The 20,667-nt window shown below is 44.1% G+C and overlaps 1 protein-coding gene across 1 annotated transcript in view; it reads left to right on the plus strand.

Annotated features, from left to right (window-relative positions):
- The window catches only part of ADARB2 (adenosine deaminase RNA specific B2 (inactive)), a 327,269-nt gene that overhangs the window by 299,141 nt on the left and 7,461 nt on the right, over window positions 1–20,667 (plus strand). Inside the window, exons 7-8 of the mRNA XM_076331882.1 lie at window positions 2,968–3,136; window positions 16,359–16,540. Coding sequence (XP_076187997.1) covers window positions 2,968–3,136; window positions 16,359–16,540 — 351 coding nt within the window. The remainder of the gene's footprint in view (window positions 1–2,967; window positions 3,137–16,358; window positions 16,541–20,667) is intronic.

A 20,667-nucleotide genomic window follows, 5' to 3' on the forward strand; every position in this document is an offset into this window, starting at 1 on the left:
CTCTGCTAATCCCAATGGGCCAAAGCGATTTATTTTCCCATTCCCTTTTTGTAAACCATCCATTGGCAGCAGCCAAAGCCAATCAATTGCTTCCACCAGAGCTCGCAGCACAGACAATGGTCATACAAAGCAAAGGCAGTAAAAAATGACACAGGGAGAGAGCAGGTGGCTAGGGAGCGTGCACAGAGCCTGCTGCTCACAGCCGGAGGTTTGATCAGCCCCACAACCTGTGACACCCCCGTGTTACTTGGTGCCAGGAACCCAAGCAGCCCTGTAGCCCACTGAGGGCTGAGGAGCATCACCGTCACAAGCACAAGCCCTCTCTAGTCCAGCTGAGGGACAGGCCATGGAAAAATACACTGGAGAGGTGGAAATACTCTCCATCATTTATCAGCAGTCCTGGTTAACGGGGGAGGTCCCGGACGACTGGAGGCTTGCCAATGTGACGCCCATCTACAAGAAGGGCCGGAAGGAGGATCCGGGGAACTACAGGCCTGTCAGCCTGACCTCGGTGCTGGGGAAGATGATGGAGCGGTTCATCTTGAGGGCGCTCACAAGGCATGAGCGGGACAACCAGGGGATCCGGCCCAGCCAGCACAGATTCATGAGAGGCAGGTCCTGCTTGACCAACCTCATCTCCTTCTATGACCAGGTGACCCGCCTAGTGGATGAGGGAAAGGCTGTGGATGTGGTCTACCTGGACTTCAGTAAGGCCTTTGACACTGTCTCCCACAGCATTCTCCTAGAGAAGCTGGCAGCTCACGGCTTAGACAGGTGGACTCTGCGCTGGGTCAAAAACTGGCTGGACGGCCAGGCCCAGAGAGTTGTGGTGAATGGAGTTCAATCCAGTTGGCAGCCGGTCATGAGCGGTGTTCCCCAGGGCTCAGTTTTGGGGCCGGTCTTGTTCAATATCTTTATCGATGATCTGGATGAGGGGATCGAGTGCACTCTCAGTAAGTTTGCAGACAACACCAAGTTGGGCGGGAGTGTTGATCTGCTCGAGGGTAGGAAGGCTCTGCAGAGGGACCTGGACAGGCTGGATCGATGGGCCCAGGCCAACTGTATGAGGTTCAACAAGGACAAGTGCCGGGTCCTGCACTTCAGCCACAACAACCCCATGCAGCGCTACAGGCTTGGGGAAGAGTGGCTGGAAAGCTGCCCAGCAGAGAAGGACCTGGGGGTGCTGGTTGACAGCCGGCTGAACATGAGCCGGCAGTGTGCCCAGGCGGCCAAGAAGGCCAATGGCATCCTGGCCTGTATCAGCAATAGTGTGGCCAGCAGGAGTAGGGAAGTGATTGTGCCCCTGTACTCAGCACTGGTGAGGCCGCACCTCAAATACTGTGTTCGGTTTTGGGCCCCTCAGTACAAGAAGGATGTCGAGGTGCTGGAGCGTGTCCAGAGAAGGGCAACGAGGCTGGTGAGGGGTCTGGAGAACAAGTCTTATGAGGAGCGGCTGAGGGAACTGGGGTTGTTTAGCCTGGAGAAAAGGAGGCTGAGGGGAGACCTCATCGCTCTCTACAACCACCTGAAAGGAGGTTGTAGCGAGGTGGGTGTCGGTCTCTTCTCCCAAGTAACTAGCGATAGGACGAGAGGAAATGGCCTCAAGTTGCGGCAGGGGAGGTTTAGATTGGACATGAGGAAAAATGTCTTTACTGAAAGAGTGGTTAAACATTGGAACAGGCTGCCCAGGGAAGTGGTTGAATCACCATCCCTGGAGGTATTTAAAAGATGTGTAGATGCAGCACTTAGGGACATGGTTTAGTGGGCATGGTGGTGTTGGGCTGACAGTTGGATTCGATGATCTGACAGGTCTTTTCCAACCTTAATGATTCTATGATGCTATGATTCTAAATACGGGCAAAAGCTGTCTGTAGAAGCAGCGCTCCCTTTCCTTGAAAGCAAAGGCCAACACGTACCATCTTTCGTTATTTTCCTTTGGGCTAAAGGGAAATTGTGAAAGGTCTGCTTCACGGAGAAGGTGGCCTCCAGTGAAACCCTCTGAGAGTAAGACAGTGATCAGACCCAGAGGATTCCCTTGCTCCTACATTGCTGTTCTTTTACAACCAAAATATGCAGGGGTAAAGTAGCAGTATAAAGAGGGTAAGAGTGATTTTGATAATGAACTTCAGTTTTTCTCTTTTCATAAAAATGAAGGTGAAGTACTTTAGGAATGTCATTATCTTCTGCACTTACTGCATATCTGCAGGACTCGGTTAAGCTCACTGCAGCACAGGACAAGTGCGTTAGCTGCTTGCCCTGCGCCACCCCAAAGGCAGCTGCCTTGCACTCAAACATATAATATCACTGAAGTGACAGATGGCAATTGCATAAAAGATATCGGTATGACACAAAGCAGTAGCATGCCTCACTTTAGGGAGATTATAGAGGGAATTCAAGCAATGAATAACTACCAAGTTTTGATTTGCTTTTGATCCAGGGTTTAAAACTTGAGCTTTTGAGAATTTTCAGTGAAATTTCATGATAACAAACTAGAACCTCAGTTCTGAAATTATTCAGAAAATGCCACTGAATATCACACTAGGGTATTGGACTGGATTGGGTCAGGCAGGTGAGTCTTTGATCACACGCATCGAACTGAGGTTTTCCAAATATTCCCCTGACACAGCTCAATCCTGTAAGCATGGCGTAAAAACAAGAAATCGTACTACTTCTTTAAAAAACACAGCACCTCTGTTCTTCTTAAATATGGAAGGGAATGGGAATGGGAACATGAGCTCAGCATGTGCTGTGTGAAAGTTTTGATTGATGTGAAAAGACAACCATGCTAGGAAGCACATACTTTGCTCCATTGTGCTGCTTTCTTGGGCTGTAATCTCACGTAATTTTGCATCCAATTTAAAGGACCTCCACAGGTGATTCTGCAAATGCAAGCTATGGCATCAACACAGCCTCTCAACTTCTTTCTAAAAACATTTAATTTTTGCCTCTCGTGTTTATTTTGCCCAGTGAACAGCAGCAAGCACATAGTGAGGAAATACCGTGGGCACCTCCGAACAAAGATTGAGTCTGGAGAAGGAACCATACCCGTCCGGTGTCATAACGCAGCTCAGACGTGGGACGGCGTGTTGCTGGGAGAGCAGCTCATCACCATGTCCTGTACAGACAAAATCGCCAGGTACCGTAGCACCCGATGTATATACATCACAAAAATCTTGCATGTGGAAATGAAGTTTGATACTACAGAGGACTACGGCTACTGGTGGGGAATAACTAGCAAGTGCTGACAAACCCTGCGGAAACAAAGACCTCCTTTGTATGCAAAAACAGACCATATATATAGGACAGAATGTAAATAGGACATTTTCCCAAATTCTCCATGGGTCGTTAGTTGCTTTTTACAGTGTGACAGAAATATAAACTGTCTTTGCAACATTTTTGCCAATCGAATTTCAGTGTGCAAATAAAATACATCCACTCCGCTCTTATTGGATCATTTACCACAAAACTTGCAAACCGACCATCATGCAGATAAACTTAGCTCGTCTGCACCCTATTGGATAAAGTGCCCTAAAAGCTGCTAGGAATATTTCTACTATTTTGAATGTCATTGCAGAACTTCTGTGTCACAGCCCCCTCTGTGGCTTTCTGCTCTGTCCTGTAAATACAACATATATTTATGCAGAATAATTGCCATACAATAAATATTTCATAATTATTCTATAGTGGCACATAAAATGTCAACACACTCACCATTCTCAATTTAGGGTGTTAACTAATAGCAAATGATGGCTATCACAAACAGAAAACAAAGTGTGTGCGTTTGGATGCATACTTATTACACTATCAGTGTATATCTATACATGCATGTATACTTATGCTCATAATTATATATCTATTATGTGCATTAGCTATAGATGTAGCTCTACATGTAAAATACATTACATTATAGCTATAAAAATGTAAATGTTATGATCAAATTCTCTGCTGGAATATCACGCCTAAGAACTCAGTCAAATTACATCAGCCGAGAGTTTGGCCCAATTATTAAAGGCCAATATAAGCATAATCTTTCAAAAAAGCATAAAGTTTTTGTTTAATGCAAATGGATAAATTCTGCTCTTAGCTTTAACTGGATGACCTACTGAAGTTAAATTAGTCTGTAGGCTTAGCAAAGCCTGGCATTTTGGCAGAAAAGTATATGACTGAACCAGCAAATGGAAATACTGACAGACTCACAAAATCCACCCTCTGCTAAGTGTAATCGTCACAACTGTTGTGTTTGCATGAAGGATAAAGAGCAACTTCTGCTATAATGTTTTCATTTATTCATAAAGAGATAACAGAAAACCCAACTGTTTTCAGTGGATCTCCCACACTGGTTTTAGATGCAGTTGGGTTTTCCAAATTCAGACTCATATGGACTCAAAAAAATAAACAAGTTTAAGTTCGAGAATGGAAATATTGCACTCTCTGTGGTTTTGAATGTCATTAGCCAGTGAATTAAATATCAGCTTTGCAAACAGTGTTACATTTGCTATTGATGGGGATGTTGACTGTTATGCACAGTCTCAGAAGTTGGGTTTTCTCCAAGCACATCTGCTAAGCACTTTCAGTGAATCCTTTCCTTGTTGCCACATATCTAAACAGCATTAAAGTCTGTGAAGAAAAAAAGAATCTACCACAATTTTTTTCCAGGATAAAAAAAATCTTGCAGCTTTCATCTTTGATATTATTATTGCAATATTGTATGCATTACTGCAATTTTTATTATTTATTTGCACTGTAACTCAAATGGGCATGGGATTTTCCTAGACAAAAAAAAAAAATCAGCAATTGTTATTCCCTGTTTTGAACAGCAAAGGTTCATTCCAACAGGGACAGTTAAAAGCTCTGAGACTGAGAAAAGGGGTGGAAAAAGCAACATTTGTAGGAATGGTTGTAGTGTTGTGGCACTACAAATGCTTCAGAAGTTTGGTTATTTGCGTGTTGCATTGCACTGGGGAAATCTGCAAGACATTTTGCAGAGCAAATAGCCATGCATGCAATGATGGGTCCAGCTAAAGGGTTGCTGTGGTGAGAGCAGCACAAGCCTGTGCCAAAATCAGCAGCCAGTGCCTCAACTACAGCTCCCAAAAGCCATAGAGTTTCAGTAGTTTGATTTAGGGTTTTTTTATTTAACAGGGCAGCTCAGTCAATCCCAATCTAGTTGGCCTATCCTACTGTATCTTCTTGACAAATTTCCTAACCTGTGTGTCTCCCAGCAGATCTGCTGGCAGCTGGCACAGGGAAGCTCCCCTCTGTCCCACCACAAAACGTGACACTTCCAAGCACTGTGGGCTCCTTGGTCAGGTTAAGAGCTCTGATGAAGGGAAAATTGGTAGAACAACTGCTGAATTAGCAGATGAAGAGAAAAGATCAAGTAAGCATGGAGATTCAGAAATCGATGAAGGTTTAGAGTTTCAAGGAAGAGGGAATGGTCATTCCTAATAAAGGGGAAGGATAGAGATGGGAAATTATTATAGAAGAGGTTATTTGTGGGCAGCACCAGTAGTTACTGGTGGAGGCAACTCCAGTAACTAGAACTGAAGGAAACCAGACAAGGGACCCAAACAGGGATTTTGAGGAGAAAAATTCAAAGTTAATAAGCAGAGAGCATGGAGTTGAATGTAAAAAAAAAGTTACCCTTTCACAACGGAAACCAAGAAAGGCAAATGGAGTCCAGAGAGTGCTGGGGGCATCGCCATGGCATGTACCATGGTGAAGGGTCTGAAAGCTTCTAGAGAGAGTGCCTAAGGCTATCTAGAGATGTTCTCAGCCCTGGCTGCACTTGGAGGTCATGCCTTTCCCTTCATTTCTCTCTCATGGTCACATTGTGAGACGTGGTTCTGCAATTTTATTTCCACCAGGCTCCTAATTACATATATTTGTGGCATGACTCCAGTTGGGTTCACAAGTTCTAGTTCGGGAATCACTGTGCTGGCGAAAACAAAGCACCAATATTGCAGGAAATGTTCACAACACCAAATCTTGCATGGCAGAAAATAAGAGGTCCCCTCAGAGCTGGCCACCGATGACAATGTTGCTGGAGATTTTTGGCTGCTATAAATGTTAGGTAAAGCTTGGCAAAGAGTGGTGAGAAGATATGGCATCTTCAATAAACTTTATCCCAAAATTCAGTTTACTACATTAAATATGATCTAGGATCAATTTTTATCCTTCTTATCCTTACCTGTAAGAGGAAGAAATCAAAGGTTTCTTCATCTGACCTTTGTTTCACCACATATGGGGCTGTTTTCTGCCTTCTTCACCACTGCCCGTAGAAAGTACTGTCAGGAAAGGAGTTCAGTGGATGAGGAGATTTCTGTGTGAGGGCCCTTTCCCTGCTCCTGCCTCCACTGAAGAGATCAGTAGGTGGTTTCTGTGCCACACTTCAGACTCCAAATATTTGCTCTACCACATAGAGAGCAATGTCTGCAGGATGCAGGACTCTGGTTGCACATTATCTGGACTTGTCTCGCAATGAGAAAAAAAGATCTCCAAAGCTGAAATTCATGTTTGTATAAGCAAGGTTTAACAAAAATCTGGCTTGTATACTTTGGATTTTATTGCTTGTAAAAGCCCCTCAGGAGCACTGGGCTATTAGAGAATGTTTCCTCTTGAGAACTTAGCCAGTAGCTGCTAAAATATACATCATTTTGCATTATTTGCAAAGGACACTGCTATCAGAATATCAAAGACCCAAGAACAGAGCTACTCAGAAAAGTGAATAATATTCTATAAATCATGTATCTAACGATTTATCTTCTTTCTTGCTCACAGGATAGCCATAAGGAGAGAGTGCTTTAATCAGATTTATTTGTGATTCAAAGGCATTTAGCAATTTTTATTACTGTCACCACAACTTTGAGAGAATTTGATGCTTGGTATGCATTATTTGGGCTCTGTGGCTGTGTTGAGATTGCAGAATAAACAGCCTGGTATCATACCTATTCCCTTACTGAATTAAAGCACAAACACTTCTGGCATGAATACTCATGTTATTTGGCTCAGGCAGGGAATTACGAGGTGAAATTCTGCAACTGCATTATAAAGGAGGTCAGACTAGATCTTGGTGGTTCCTTCTGGCTTTAAAAACCTATGCATTTATATGTGCAAATTTAAAGTTTGGGCTCTGTGAATCCCCAAATAACCCACCCTAAGAGAGTGTTAGCTTTTACACTCACAACTTCAGCGAGTCTCACGGTGCAGCTGAAGTGAGTTCAGCTTCTCAGTGCCATAGATTTTAGGATTAAATCACGTTCTTTAGAATCATAGAATCATAGAATCATTGAGGTTGGAAAAGACCTCTAAGATCATCGAGTCCAACCGTCAACCCAACACCACCATGTCCACTAAAACATGTCCCTAAGCGCCTCATCTACACGTCTTTCAAATACCTCCAGGGATGGGGACTCAACCACTTCCCTGGGCAGCCTGGTCCAATGTTTAACCACTCTTTCAGTAAAGACATTTTTCCTCACGTCCAATCTAAACCTCCCCTGCCGCAACTTGAGGCCATTTCCTCTTGTCCTATCGCTAGTTACTTGGGAGAAGAGACCGACACCCACCTCGCTACAACCTCCTTTCAGGTAGTTGTAGAGAGCGATGAGGTCTCCCCTCAGCCTCCTTTTCTGCAGGCTAAACAACCCCAGTTCCCTCAGCTGCTCCTCATAAGACTTGTTCTCCAGACCCCTCACCAGCCTCGTTGCCCTTCTCTGGACACGCTCCAGCACCTCAACATCTTTCTTGTAGTGAGGGGCCCAAAACCGAACACAGTATTCGAGGTGCGGCCTCACCAGTGCTCAGTACCGGGGCACAATCACTTCCCTACTCCTGCTGGCCACACTATTGCTGATACAGGCCAGGATGCCATTGGCCTTCTTGGCCACCTGGGCACACTGCCGGCTCATGTTCAGCCGGCTGTCGACCAACACCCCCAGGTCCTTCTCTGCTGGGCAGCTTTCCAGCCACTCTTCCCCAAGCCTGTAGCACTGCATGGGGTTGTTGTGGCTGAAGTGCAGGACCCAGCACTTGGCCTTGTTGAACCTCATACAGTTGGCCTCGGCCCATCGATCCAGCCTGTCCAGGTCCCTCTGCAGAGCCTTCCTACCCTCGAGCAGATCAACACTGCCGCCCAACTTGGTGTCGTCTGCAAACTTCCTGAGGGTGCACTCGATCCCCTCATCCAGATCATCGATAAAGATATTGAACAAGATCGGCCCCAAAACTGAGCCCTGGGGAACACCGCTCGTGACCGGCCGCCAACTGGATTGAACTCCATTCACCACAACTCTCTGGGCCCGGCCGTCCAGCCAGTTTTTGACCCAGCGCAGAGTCCACCTGTCTAAGCCGTGAGCCGCCAGCTTCTCTAGGAGAATGCTGTGGGAGACGGTGTCAAAGGCCTTGCTGAAGTCCAGGTAGACCACATCCACAGCCTTTCCCTCACCCACTAGGCGGGTCACCTGGTCATAGAAGGAGATCAGGTTGGTCAAGCAGGACCTGCCTTTCATGAATCTGTGCTGGCTGGGCCGGATCCCCTGGTTGTCCCGCTCATGCCTTGTGAGTGCCCTCAAGATGAACCGCTCCATAACTTTAGACCCAAAGTTCATTAGTTACACTAACACCTAAGATTTTGACCTCCATTTTCCTCTGTAATATACACTGTACACACTTGTGAAGAAGCAGAAATATCATGACCAAAATAATTTTGAAAATTATCAGCTGTTTGGGGAAAAATTTGTGTCATTTAACATTTTCTTGATGCTAATCATAACCTATATTAAGACCTTTATGTCAGTGCAGACATCACAGCCCTAAGAGAATTTAGGCTTTTTGTGACAGCAAACCCACTCATACAATGGGCCAAATTAAACTTCTTTTCCTCTCTCTCTCTCACACTAAGGCTGGATGCGGGAGCAGCTCGTACCTTTGCTTATTAGGTCAGTGCAAGGTTAATGCTGCTGGTGGTGGAAGTCTCTGCAGTTGCTGTTCAGGAGCAGACAAATGTTTGAAGGAAAATTGACATATGTACACACATATACACACAGGTATGCATACACACAGACACACAAACACACACATTTAGGTAAAAACAAGGATATCTCTAAAGTTCAGCACCTCTATGAGGATCTAAATGCAATGACCAAATATTAGGAAGGTCCAGCACTAAATTCTATCATCTCAGACCCTCAGAAATGTTCACACCAGTGAGGACTGAGGCACTCAGGTTCCCACTGGCTGTCAGGGTGAGCTTTGCAAGCACCCCTTTAGTGCCCTGGGGCCTCAGGGACACCGGCTCTCTGTTTGTGTCCCCTTCAGTGACATGGTCTTCAGCTGCTCAAAGCCAGCCCAGCACCGAGCCTCTCCTCTCCCCTGCACGACACTGCTGGCTTCCCACAGCACACAAAGTGTGTACGTGTATGCCAGATTTGCAGGTGATAGTTCACATAATCAAATGCATGCATATATAAATAAGAATTTCCAAATGTCTCTACTGCTTATTCCTACAGCAGAAGAAATATGAAAGACTGAACAAAATATTAAATAACCATGCACTTCTCTTACTGAAGTCCCTCTGGATAGACTTGTAGGCAAAAGTCAGAGTCTGCCACAGAGTACGGAAACCTCCTTCCATTCCATAAGGTTTGCCCTCTGATTCATGGAAAACACTGTCTGAGCTTCAGGCCAGCCTCCTTCCACCATGGCTCATCCCCACCTTGCACACGGTTTGACAACACGTACCGCCTGTACTCCATTCTGTATAAAGTTTCCTGCTCTGTGCTCTGAATTCACCAAGTTTATACACCTCATCACCAGCACCTGGGTCCCTTCTTCTTCCATGCAGAGAAACTGGAGAAACTATTTCTCCCAGCGTCAACAAATCCAAAATACCAGGGCATTCCCCCCCACCAAATAACTGCACAGGAAGGTTTAATGGTTGCCATTGCCTGTGGTTTGGCAGAGAATTGCAATAGTGCTGGGAGCACATGGAGGAGGCCACCACGGTGCTCCACAACACAGCAGACCCATAGCATAAACAGGCTTTCCCAGGTCCTATGTCATCACATCACCTCCACTGCCATGCGCGTGCAAATTATTTTGAGGATCTTGATCCAAGCGCTCAACACTAAAGTTTATTTAAAAAATCAGTTCTTCTCTAGGTGTCCCATTAGAGACTGAGTTGTGCAGTGCACTGCTCTTCCCCAAGACCCTCTTCCTTGATAGACCTTAGCAAGGGGACCAGAGACCTTAAGCCATGGCCAGGGTAGAGCATGTTCATGCTCACTGGGTATCTAGCTGATGTATTTACTTCAGAGACGTGTCAGCTTTCTGTGCATCAAACTTGCATCTCCACACACTAATAGCGTATAGACATACTTGTAAATGCATGAGCTGTGACACTTGTTCTTTTTCAGAAGTGGGCAACTGCAGCTCCCCTTGCAGGGTGCAGGCTTGGGGAACGTACTTTGCAGGGTGCAGGATTTGGAGGGAAAAATCCCCATAAACACTGTCTTTATACATCAAATAAAAGCCAGAATTCAGAGTTTATTTTGTAAGCTCTGGCCTTAAAATTGTTTTCTTACTACTGCTTCTCAAAAGGTCACCTTTAAAAGACCCTGTATTTTCTTGCCATCAGGTTAATGGTCATCCATTTCCTTGTACTTCACAAAAACAGTGACATTAAGCCCAGAGGTTAAATAAGACCTTGAACATCTAAATTATACCTCACCTGTAAAATGACACAAACAATAACAAAGGACCTCCAGACTTTGCATTACAGCATTGACAGTCTATTCTTGTCCCATGGCTAAGGTTTGTGGATTATTTGGGCCCACAAGCTAGAGAATAGGAAGGAATCTCTATTGAGAATATGTTCAGAGTATTGCAAGGTGGTGTAGTCTTAAAGCACTGTTTCAGGATTTAGCAATGGGAGTCTGAAGTAGCATTTTACAAGATGATTTGAGCACATTAAGCTCTATTTAAATGTAGCATATAAAAATGCAAGACTAAAAGTCAGTGTTAGAAATTGGCATTCGTAGATCTATTTTAGTGTTAGCCTGTCGACCAAAGCCATTGTTAACAGAAGCCTGAGCCTGACAAGGTAACTCTTAAGAAAAGGTACTTCAAAGGCTGCATATTAATGTAAATGAAAATCAATTAACACAGCCAGATCTTCAATTAGAGATGATTTGTGCACATAATTTGTAATTCTCTCTCTTAACCCCTTTCTGTGTGACTGAGATTTCAATTTCAATCTTTCACCACAAGGTATGTTCCAGAAAACATATATAAACCACCTACTGTTAAAATACAGATCAAAAACTAATGCACTAGTTCCAGTTTCCAAACCAATAATAGCTAAATGGTCGTATAAATAGGAACACCACAGGTGTTCTGCTGAGCACAGGCCATCATGAACAACAATTTATATTGTGCAAAGCATAGTTGGAAATATTGGTAATAGAAACTGTGGTACACGAGGTTAACAACACGCCAAGCGGGTAAGACTTAAAGCTCTTAATAATGACCAAAAAAAATGTCTTTTATAAAAAACCTTAACAAAACAAGCTTTGAAAGTCATCAGCAGTGCTTTTCAATGCACGAGGTTTCCAAAGGTCCCACGGAGACACTTCAGTCTCACCGAGCTTCAATGGCAGGTGGACACAGTTCCCTGAGAAGTTTTGAAGCATCGTGTGAATTTCTCCACATCTTAGTTTCGAAGGGTTTCGAGGGCAGGAGCGTGTCAGCATTTGGCTTAGAGTAATGCTACGTGCAGACTAATGCTGGAAATACTCAGCAAAGGGGGTCCAGGTGTCACACCACATCTCAGCAATGGGCGAGGAGCCACGTGCCGACCTGAGCGAGGCTGCAGCCCTTTGCACCCCTGCAGGTTTGTCCCCAAGCCCCTTCCTCAGTATTTTTATCATCCATATTTCAGTTGGTCCCGGGGAGGGGCCGTGGCCAACTCGCGCGGTGGGGTGATCCTACAGCATGCAGGTGTGGAGGCTGCGATGTGGTTATGACTTGGGGACATATTTCCCTGCACACCTCGCACACCTTGCCAGTGGTCCCAGGCTGCCAGGAGCGTGGGAGCTGTGTGGCGGCTCTGCGGGGGCTCGCCCCCAGCCCGCCCTGCGTCCGGCGCCGGGGGAGCACGGCATCTAAGTAAAGAAAGGCTGCCTGCTCTGGGATGCCTCCCAGCTCAACGCTGGCATTTCCATGATTGACAAACAGGCAAAAATATATTTATTCAAGGATTATCTATATTGAAAACCGGACACAGGATTTTGTCTCTGTAAACAGTGCAGTAATATCTGCTGTTTGAACAAAAGGAAGGGTATACTTTCCTTCCATTTAAAGCACCAAAAGCTCCCATATTTAAGTCAAAAGGGGAAACATTTGGTTTTATTGATCCTGCTTGCTGAAGATTTGGGGTTTTTTAAATAAGATCTGTGACTAAGGGAGCAGTGGGTTGATTTTCACTTTATTGGAAGGGTTATTACAAAGTGCACAGCATAGAAGTTATTAGAGATGCATGCTCTTGAAAACAGCCCTTAAAATCTTGCACAATTAGGAAAATTCAGAATGATCCAGCATATTTCCTCATAGCGAGAAAAGTCACTTTGATATATTGAGGACCCAAAATGTAACACTGCGTTGCCCTGAATAATAATTTTATTTTGAAAAGCTACATTTGAAGAGAGCACTTTGTTACAGATGGGAACACAGCTACTTTCATGGACTTAAATTAGGCTACAGAGAAATAGCTCCTTCAGAAATGAACACCCTTATTGATAGTTTCACTGTTGCTCAGACAGGTCTTTCCCTATCCTCCACCTACAAATAATCCCATAGATGTTGAGATATCAAAGGACTGAGTCAGTACATTAGCCACGTGTGTCGGTCAAGGGATGAACAACACACAGGATAAAAGACCTTCCCCCAAATATTTGTCAGTTAAATCTATTGTTTATGCAAAATACTGAACTGGCTGCCCTCCAAGGTAGGTCTTTTTATCCACAGAGCAGAAGCAGAATGAGTAAATGAAAATTTCCCCCATCATTAATGTGCTTTTACTGTGCTCTGAAGGACAAGAGCAGCAGCACAAGGGTCTCATTTTGGCCAGCTCAGCACAGGACCCCTCTTTTCCTAGGACTTAGTGGGACTCATGCATCTGCTTGGGTCTGCTTTCCAGAATGAGACAACTGGCCAAACACTTTGCCAAACCTGGGCTAGACTTGAAAGCAAAGTTCCTTCCCTGCTTTTTCATCCCTCTTCTCTGAATGGATGCTGCCAAAACAGTGCTGTGTCAAACCGGGAAGTGGCCAGTGTACAGGTGGCAGTGCCATCACCCTCATCCTGTTTCACCACCGCCACGGTGGACACCAGCCTTGGCATTGCTCAAGGAGACCCTGCAAACAGTCCCCACCGAATATTGCCTTCTTGGTGTCAGCACCTTTTCTGATTTCTCTGTCCTTCCTACCATAGGATGCTGTCTGGTTCTGGGACAGTCTCTTTGTACACCACTTTCTACCCGTCAGGCATGGCTTGCTCTCGCACCCTGTATTCTTTGTTATGTTTCTCCTCCCTTGTTTTTTTGGTCTGGCCTCTTCGACCAATTTGTCTTGTAGCTACTTATACCTTGAAGTCAAAACACACCGTGGCTGATACACAAGTTTCATTGCCCCCTACACCTACCTGGGTCTTCTTTCGGGATGGGAAAACAGGGTTGTCTCAAGGAACAACTATTGTATCCAGAAGCCGTGGACTGTAGCTCTGCCTCCGAATAATAGAGCAGACTTCAGCAAATCATACTGCCTTTCTTCCTTGATTCCCCAGGGTGTATAAAAATGGGGTTTTACCTCTCAGCAGCGTTGTGAGAATTTATTAATGTTTATGAAATGCTTTTAATACATAAAGGATGACCTGATCATGCTTATACTATAATTTCCAATAATGTAATTCCATTGCCATCCGAATCCTTTTTTACACTAGGATGAACATGTTCAGAATGAGGCAGAGAAATATATCTAAAGAAAAGGCAGGTTCCTTGCAAAGAATTTAAATTAAATAATCATTATTACCTTGTAATTTATGATCTGAACACAATCCCCTATTTTGGTAAATAAAGCTCAGATGATTTCTTGTGCTGTGCATATTGCTAAAATTCAAATATTGTTGAACATATGTTGTTTTTCTGTTTAGCTGCTTTTTTCTCTCCTTCAATTAAATACACAAGGGTTTTTTTAAGGAAATGTCAAATGTTGAAAACAACACTGATATCTTATAAGTTTGCATCTGGACAAAGATATCACTGTCTAATTTTTTTACTTGCCTTAGAAGCTGGTCAGAGGCATAGTACTGTCAGCTGAACTCAATTCTATTTCTTAAGCTTGCATTATTAATTTTGCATCATGATAAGATATTTACTCAAAGAGGCAGCTAGTTCTTTCCTTTGAAAGTGATGTTATTTGCAGGAATGACCACACTTCTTTTTTCCCAAATGAAGTTATGCAAATCTGATCTACTAAAGTAAATGTTTCATAAAACCAATGACTGTTTAAATTGTGGGACTAAATTGTTTGTATATAAATATTACCTTTTATATTCCATTTGAGTTTTATGTAGATGAACACATTACTTTAATGACCTGCATTTACAGAGGGAGACAGGGAGAGTCTGACTCCGAAATCCTCAGCAGCCAGATGGCTGCCTTTTCTTGCATGAGATTAAAAGATGTTTCTCATTCACAGCCCTGCTTCGGAGGCAAATTAATATAGCCAGCTAAATTGCTTGTGTTTTTGGAATAAAATTTAAAGAGAACTTTTTAAAGCAATTGGTGTCACAGGTTCCTAGAGCAGATTGCTCTCCAGGTACAGCATGCTGGTTTTAAACATTCAGTAATTAATGGAAAGTATTCTGTGTTAATTGACTGCTTCAGGAAAGGGAAATATAATGACTCCTTATTAATCATGAAAAGAGACATACAGCATGGAGGCACTGCAATAATTGCACTAACGGTTGAGAAATGTTAATTAATGAAAAGAACAATGATGTAAGAAATTAGCTACATAATGCTTGCTGCTGATGGAGATTGTGCTTTAAACACATTATTTAGCATGGCAGCCACTGGATGTTGCCTTAAATAGCAGGCACCTCTTACCCTTTCCTTCAGTCAGCTACGGAGTTCCAAATGTTGCCGGTGTTTTGGTTTTTAATGAGCCAAAAGACACTCTCCAAAACTACATTTTCTGAAGTGTTTTCAGTTTGAACTCCTGAACTCAAAACTATTCAAACAGATTGACAGCATTCGACTTATATAAAAATATTATCAAGTGTAAGAAAGCATGTTAGTGTTTGTGTGGTGGGGAAGAAATTCTTGTTAGATGGGCTGAGCTAAACAGGTTTGCCAAGAAGATAGCTGCATCATTACTTCTTTCCCCTTTTTAATTTTTCCACTTTTTAATGAATTACCTGTCCCCTGAAGAATTTAGAGTGAGCATCCTGCCATATTTGTGCCTAGCGTGATGTAAAAATTCATTGAATATGAAAATGCAGAACAGTTCTGGCAACTAATCCAACAGCAGTAGTATGGAGCTCACAGTCATTAACAGATTGAAGGCCCCAAGGTTTCCACCATCACTCTATTGCACCTTTAAGACAGCAATAGGGTGAGACATATCAAATCACTCTGAACACTTTAGAGTAGGTCAAACTATTGGTTACAAATAAATTGCCTAAAAGTGTAAGTCTTCAGGACCAGGATTTGATTCTTATGGATGTCTTCATACCTGCATGATCATTTGTGCAAGGAAATATCAGCCTGTGAGGCTTTCGAAAATTATTGACAATTTTGTGGGAATTTTGGCCACCCAATTCATGTGTTATCTTGGCTGTATAGCTAGGGGATGGTAGTAACGTACGACAAAGGGTAAATAAAGGTAGAATAACAAAAGCACTCGTTTTAGCTCTACCATTGCAAGCGTAAAATTATAGATGCAGAAAAAAATTTGAACTCTGCTAAAGACATGCTAAATGAATGTTCATCAAACACAAAATGCTTTTATAAAGAATAGCTCTCAACAGGAGGCCTCTGTTTGCAGTAACACAAGACAGAAATACGTCCCTTAAGTCAGTGGCATCACAGTAATCTAAAACCATCATAGAGGGGGAGTCAGTCCACAGGTATATAATAATCCAACAGTGCAGTGCTTCATGCATCATAGGACAGGGACAGGAATAGTTTCTTCTCTCATCCCTCCAACCCATGTGCTGGCCTTTGTTGATTTTCCCAGGGCAGCTCTCTTGTGGCCATTCCTCCACCCATGTGCTTTATTGCTCCTGAATTTCTTTTCCAGATGGAACATCCTTGGGCTCCAAGGTGCTCTCCTCAGCTCCTTCATCGAACCCATGTACTTACACAGCATCATTGTGGGAAGCCTCTATCACACTGGTCACCTTTCCCGGGTAATGAGCCATAGAATAGAAGACATTGGTCAGCTGCCAGCTTCATACCGGCGCAATCAGCTGCTTCTCAGTGGTAAGCAAACACCTGCCTGCAAGACAAATGATCCCCTCTCCCATCACTAATTGTGCTGGTCACAAACAGGAAAGTTTACTTGTAAGTAAAACATTAGCTCATGCCTTCTTTTCTTCCTGCAGAGTATGAATTTGTAGAATGAAGAAACTGATGCATTTAAATCCAGTTCCTTTTTCGTATGCAGTGACCACAAAAAAGTGGATATCCACAAAAAAGTGGATATAAGCTGACTAGGAAAACAAACACTGTACAAATAATGCTCAAAATGGAAAAAAGTGTATAACTAAGTAAAAGATTTCTAAAAATCAGGGAGGAATTTTTCAGTAAATTTTAGGTTTAACTCTCCCCGGTCCCAGTCTCCCTCACCCAGCGAACACACAAATGTGGGGAGTCAGGAGAACCAGTCCTCGCATCTCTGGCTCCGTGCATGCAGCCCCACCACCAGTGCCCCTTACTTGGAGCCCCTGCTCCTTCACCACTTGCTAGCCATCATGTTTGGAGCAGACGGCCATAAGGAAAGGGCTGTTCATTCATGCCTGAGACCCTGCCTGCTCAGCAGACCTCAGGGAGGCATTGCTGCTGTCCAGGGAGGCATTGCTGCTGTCCGATGAGGCTGCTGCCTGTCGTATGAGCTTCTCCATGGCTTCCAGCTGTCTTTTGGGCTACTCTCACTGCCACCACTTCTCCTTCCCAGCCCCTGTCCCTACCCCAGGTCTCTGGTCCTTTCTTCTCCATCCCCCTGACTCCCACTTCCTTAACCCCCAGCCAGGCAGCAGCTGTCCAGCCTCATCCCAGCAAAATCCCACAAAGTCTTGAATGCCTTCAGATCCTCATGAGGCATGTGAGTGCTAAGGGCCACCAGTTCTGCACGGGATTAGACCCTTATTTTACTCTTAGACTCTGATAATTGTTCTTCAGGAGGATTCCCTAAGAACCAATACGATGTCAGGGTTACAGAGTTGGGAGGTCAGGATGCTTTAGTGGAGTACACCATTGCCTTTCAAAGTCCTCTAGGTTCCTCAGTCAGGAGAGTGCTGTTTTATCCCTTATCTATTTCATGCTCTTTTTTTTTTCTTTTTTAAAGTGTCCTTGTGACAAAATTAGTTTGGCTGAGGCAGAAGTGATAGTTTAGCCACTGGGGAAATTCTCAGGTTCTGTGTGGTTTAGTACATCTGGCAAGCGTAATGTGCATGTACGTGTTATGAGGTGAGTAGGTCAAAAGGCTTATCCTTATTTGAACAGCTTATCTCCATTTTTTAACTCTTCAGTGCAGCTAGCCAAAGACTGTGCAATGCAAGTATGCAGGAAACTGCTCCACACTCCTCCTCCACCCTATGTCCCCTCCTGTCCCTCTTGCCCTGGTCCAGCATGGGCATGACTCAGGCCCCTCTTCCTTTCCATGCCACATCATGGGATGGAGGAAAGGACTCGCAGCTGGTCAGGAAAAATCTTCCCATTTCCCGAACCTGGCTGTTATTTTGGCAACACACCCCCATCTGCCAGAAGCCTCTGCATCTCCCACTGGGGAAGTTGATCTCATCTTGTGCCAGCCCTAACGCATTATAAGTCCACCCATACATTAAGATCAAAATCACACCCACTTTCACTGTGTCTGCAGGACATACAGGAAAACCCACTTGAACTATTGAAGAACTGAAAACACAGTAAGTAATTTAATAAGAGATTTAACCACAGAACATCTATTGCTTTGCTGGGTTGGCCTTGCGGTGTAAAAGTAATGGCTCATACTTGGCCCAAGTGTGTATTTATGTCCAAGAGTCATTGCCAGAGACTTCAAGGGAGTTAGAAATGCATCAGAGGGGCCCTTGTGTCACTTTAAATATCTGCATGTTTCATGGCTGGCTTCCTCCTTCCCAGAGACTTCTGTTTGGAAAAGCTTTCACTTTGCTTTCGGTTGTGTTTGTGGGTTTTCTTCAGCCCAGGAGAAGCAGTGGGAGGAATCTGTCTCTCTCTGTCTACATTGTTTTTGTCTCCAAAGCCATTATTTGTAATCTTCCCTCCCTACAAATCCCAGGGAGCCAATACTGCTTAAAACTTACATTGCTGAGGCTTGTGCTGCATTTCTCTTACCTGGAAAACTGTGCCGACAGCATATCCAGTGACTAAGGAGATGGGCACCTGGCAAAAGCCATACTGAATGCATTACAGACCAAATCTCAGCAATCTCAGCCAGGCAACTCCACCTCCCACACTCGTCTCAGAGATCAGGCCAGCCAGGGATTTCAAATTGCAGGAGTCCTTCAATTATAAGGGTGCCAATTATTTTGTCACTTGATCATAGCAGTACAAACATTTCAATGGAGAGGAGAGTCACAGTGTGTGATGAGATATCCTGAGATAACTCCTTGGCTCCACAGAAAAATAATCAGTCGGGTTTTCCACTCACACCAGTCCCAGCCAGATGGAAATCCACTCATTCACTGGGATTACTTTTGGGTGTATTTTTTAGAAGAAAGAAAAGCCCTGTGTCATTTTTATTTCCTGTTCTCTTAAGATTGAGGCCATTCTAAAGGGTATCCTGAAGAGGCATGAGGTTTTGCTAGGAAAGAAAGGAGAATGAGAACAGATTTCAGTTCATATCCCACAATACTCAAGTTCATATTATTTGTACAAAGACTTTTCTTTTCCTTCCAGCTTCTCTGGTCTCCTATTTTAGTCTTTGTTGTGTTGGATTTAAGGAGGATGTTTTACATAAAGGAGAGAAAAATATCTAGATTATTTGGGTGTTACCTTTCAAATAAAATCAGAACAATTATTTCTCAAAAGAAAAACATGAAAAAAGTGTTTAAAAATATCAAAACCAACAATCAGAGAACATATCTAGGCTCTATATTTGCATCTGTCATGAGTCTCATTGTTTTTTCTTTAAAGCCTCTTCTCTTGCTTTCGGAAAATGATGTGAAAATATCTTCTACTTACCTAAATACATGTGCTTATATATGATAGTTGGGAAGAGAAAGCATGAAAGCTAAACCAGCACAGAGGTTTTTCCAGGCACTGGGGCAAGCTCCTGGCGTTCACAGTAGTCCACCGAGAGCAGAGGCATGTCCCAGGCTGAGCAGGGGTGTACAGCCCCCATCTGATGGGCACCCCCAGCCTGCTCTGTCATCCGTGCAGCCTTTTCTTCTTTTCCTCTGGTCAGTGTTTTCACAACATTTTTATTTATTTAGTGGCTTGTGGCAACTTTGCACAACAGGGTGTTTGCTATTGTGCTTTTGGCACTCAAGTCCTCTAAGCTTTTGGGTGCTATCTCGACAGAGAGTGGTGCATAGTGTCAAACAGCTTATTTTGATCTGTTTGCATCTTGTTCTGTATAGAGGCGTTTGAATAGTGCCAGAGAGCTATCTGATTTTCAAGCTCTCAGTTTATATCCTGTTGCCTATGTGAACTGGAGTTTTAGATGCAGACTGATCTGTTATCTTGGGGGGGGGGGGGGGAATTGAAAGAGGTATTAATACGACATGAATGTGTTTACAAATCCTGGGTGAGGTTATGACTTAGCTGTAATTCTCTTCTACACACAATAGCGAGTTTAGTCCCAGTGACTGAGATGATTTCTGCAATTCCAGCTTTGCCACAGATACAAAGTGGTTGTGCCATATAATTTTTTCCCTTCAATGGCCACCTTTCTCTCTCTGTGTGTGCTCAGTCCCATCTGGTTCTTGTGGCTCCCTCCCAGGGCAGAGGGGACCACACTGGAAGGAGCAGAGGGAGCATGTCCCTCACCAACATTGCTTCCCATGATGCTGAGAGGCCCCAGGCAGGAGGCTGGAGCTGGCTGCAGAGGCAGCGTCTCTGCCATAGATGACCCTGCATAGCCTTCCACCTCTCCCTGGTCTCACTCAGGGGCCTACCAAGCTCAGCATGTTTAAATGCAGCAATGGATGCCGGGTTCCCACCAGCCCCCATCTCCTCCTGTTCTGCCTGAGATCAGCAGATGCTTATGACGTGCAAGAAGGAACACTTTGGAAAGGACGGGCTTTGATCTCTCTTCTTTAATCTTCTCCTCTCTGAACAGCCCGTATCAGTACTTCTCCCTCTCTGCAAAAGTTCTTTGAAACCCTTCAGTGAAAAATGCAAAGGACCGTTCTCTGTTGCCGTCCACC

Source organism: Aptenodytes patagonicus, chromosome 2, assembly GCF_965638725.1.
Source record: "Aptenodytes patagonicus chromosome 2, bAptPat1.pri.cur, whole genome shotgun sequence".
Lineage (NCBI taxonomy): Eukaryota > Metazoa > Chordata > Aves > Sphenisciformes > Spheniscidae > Aptenodytes > Aptenodytes patagonicus.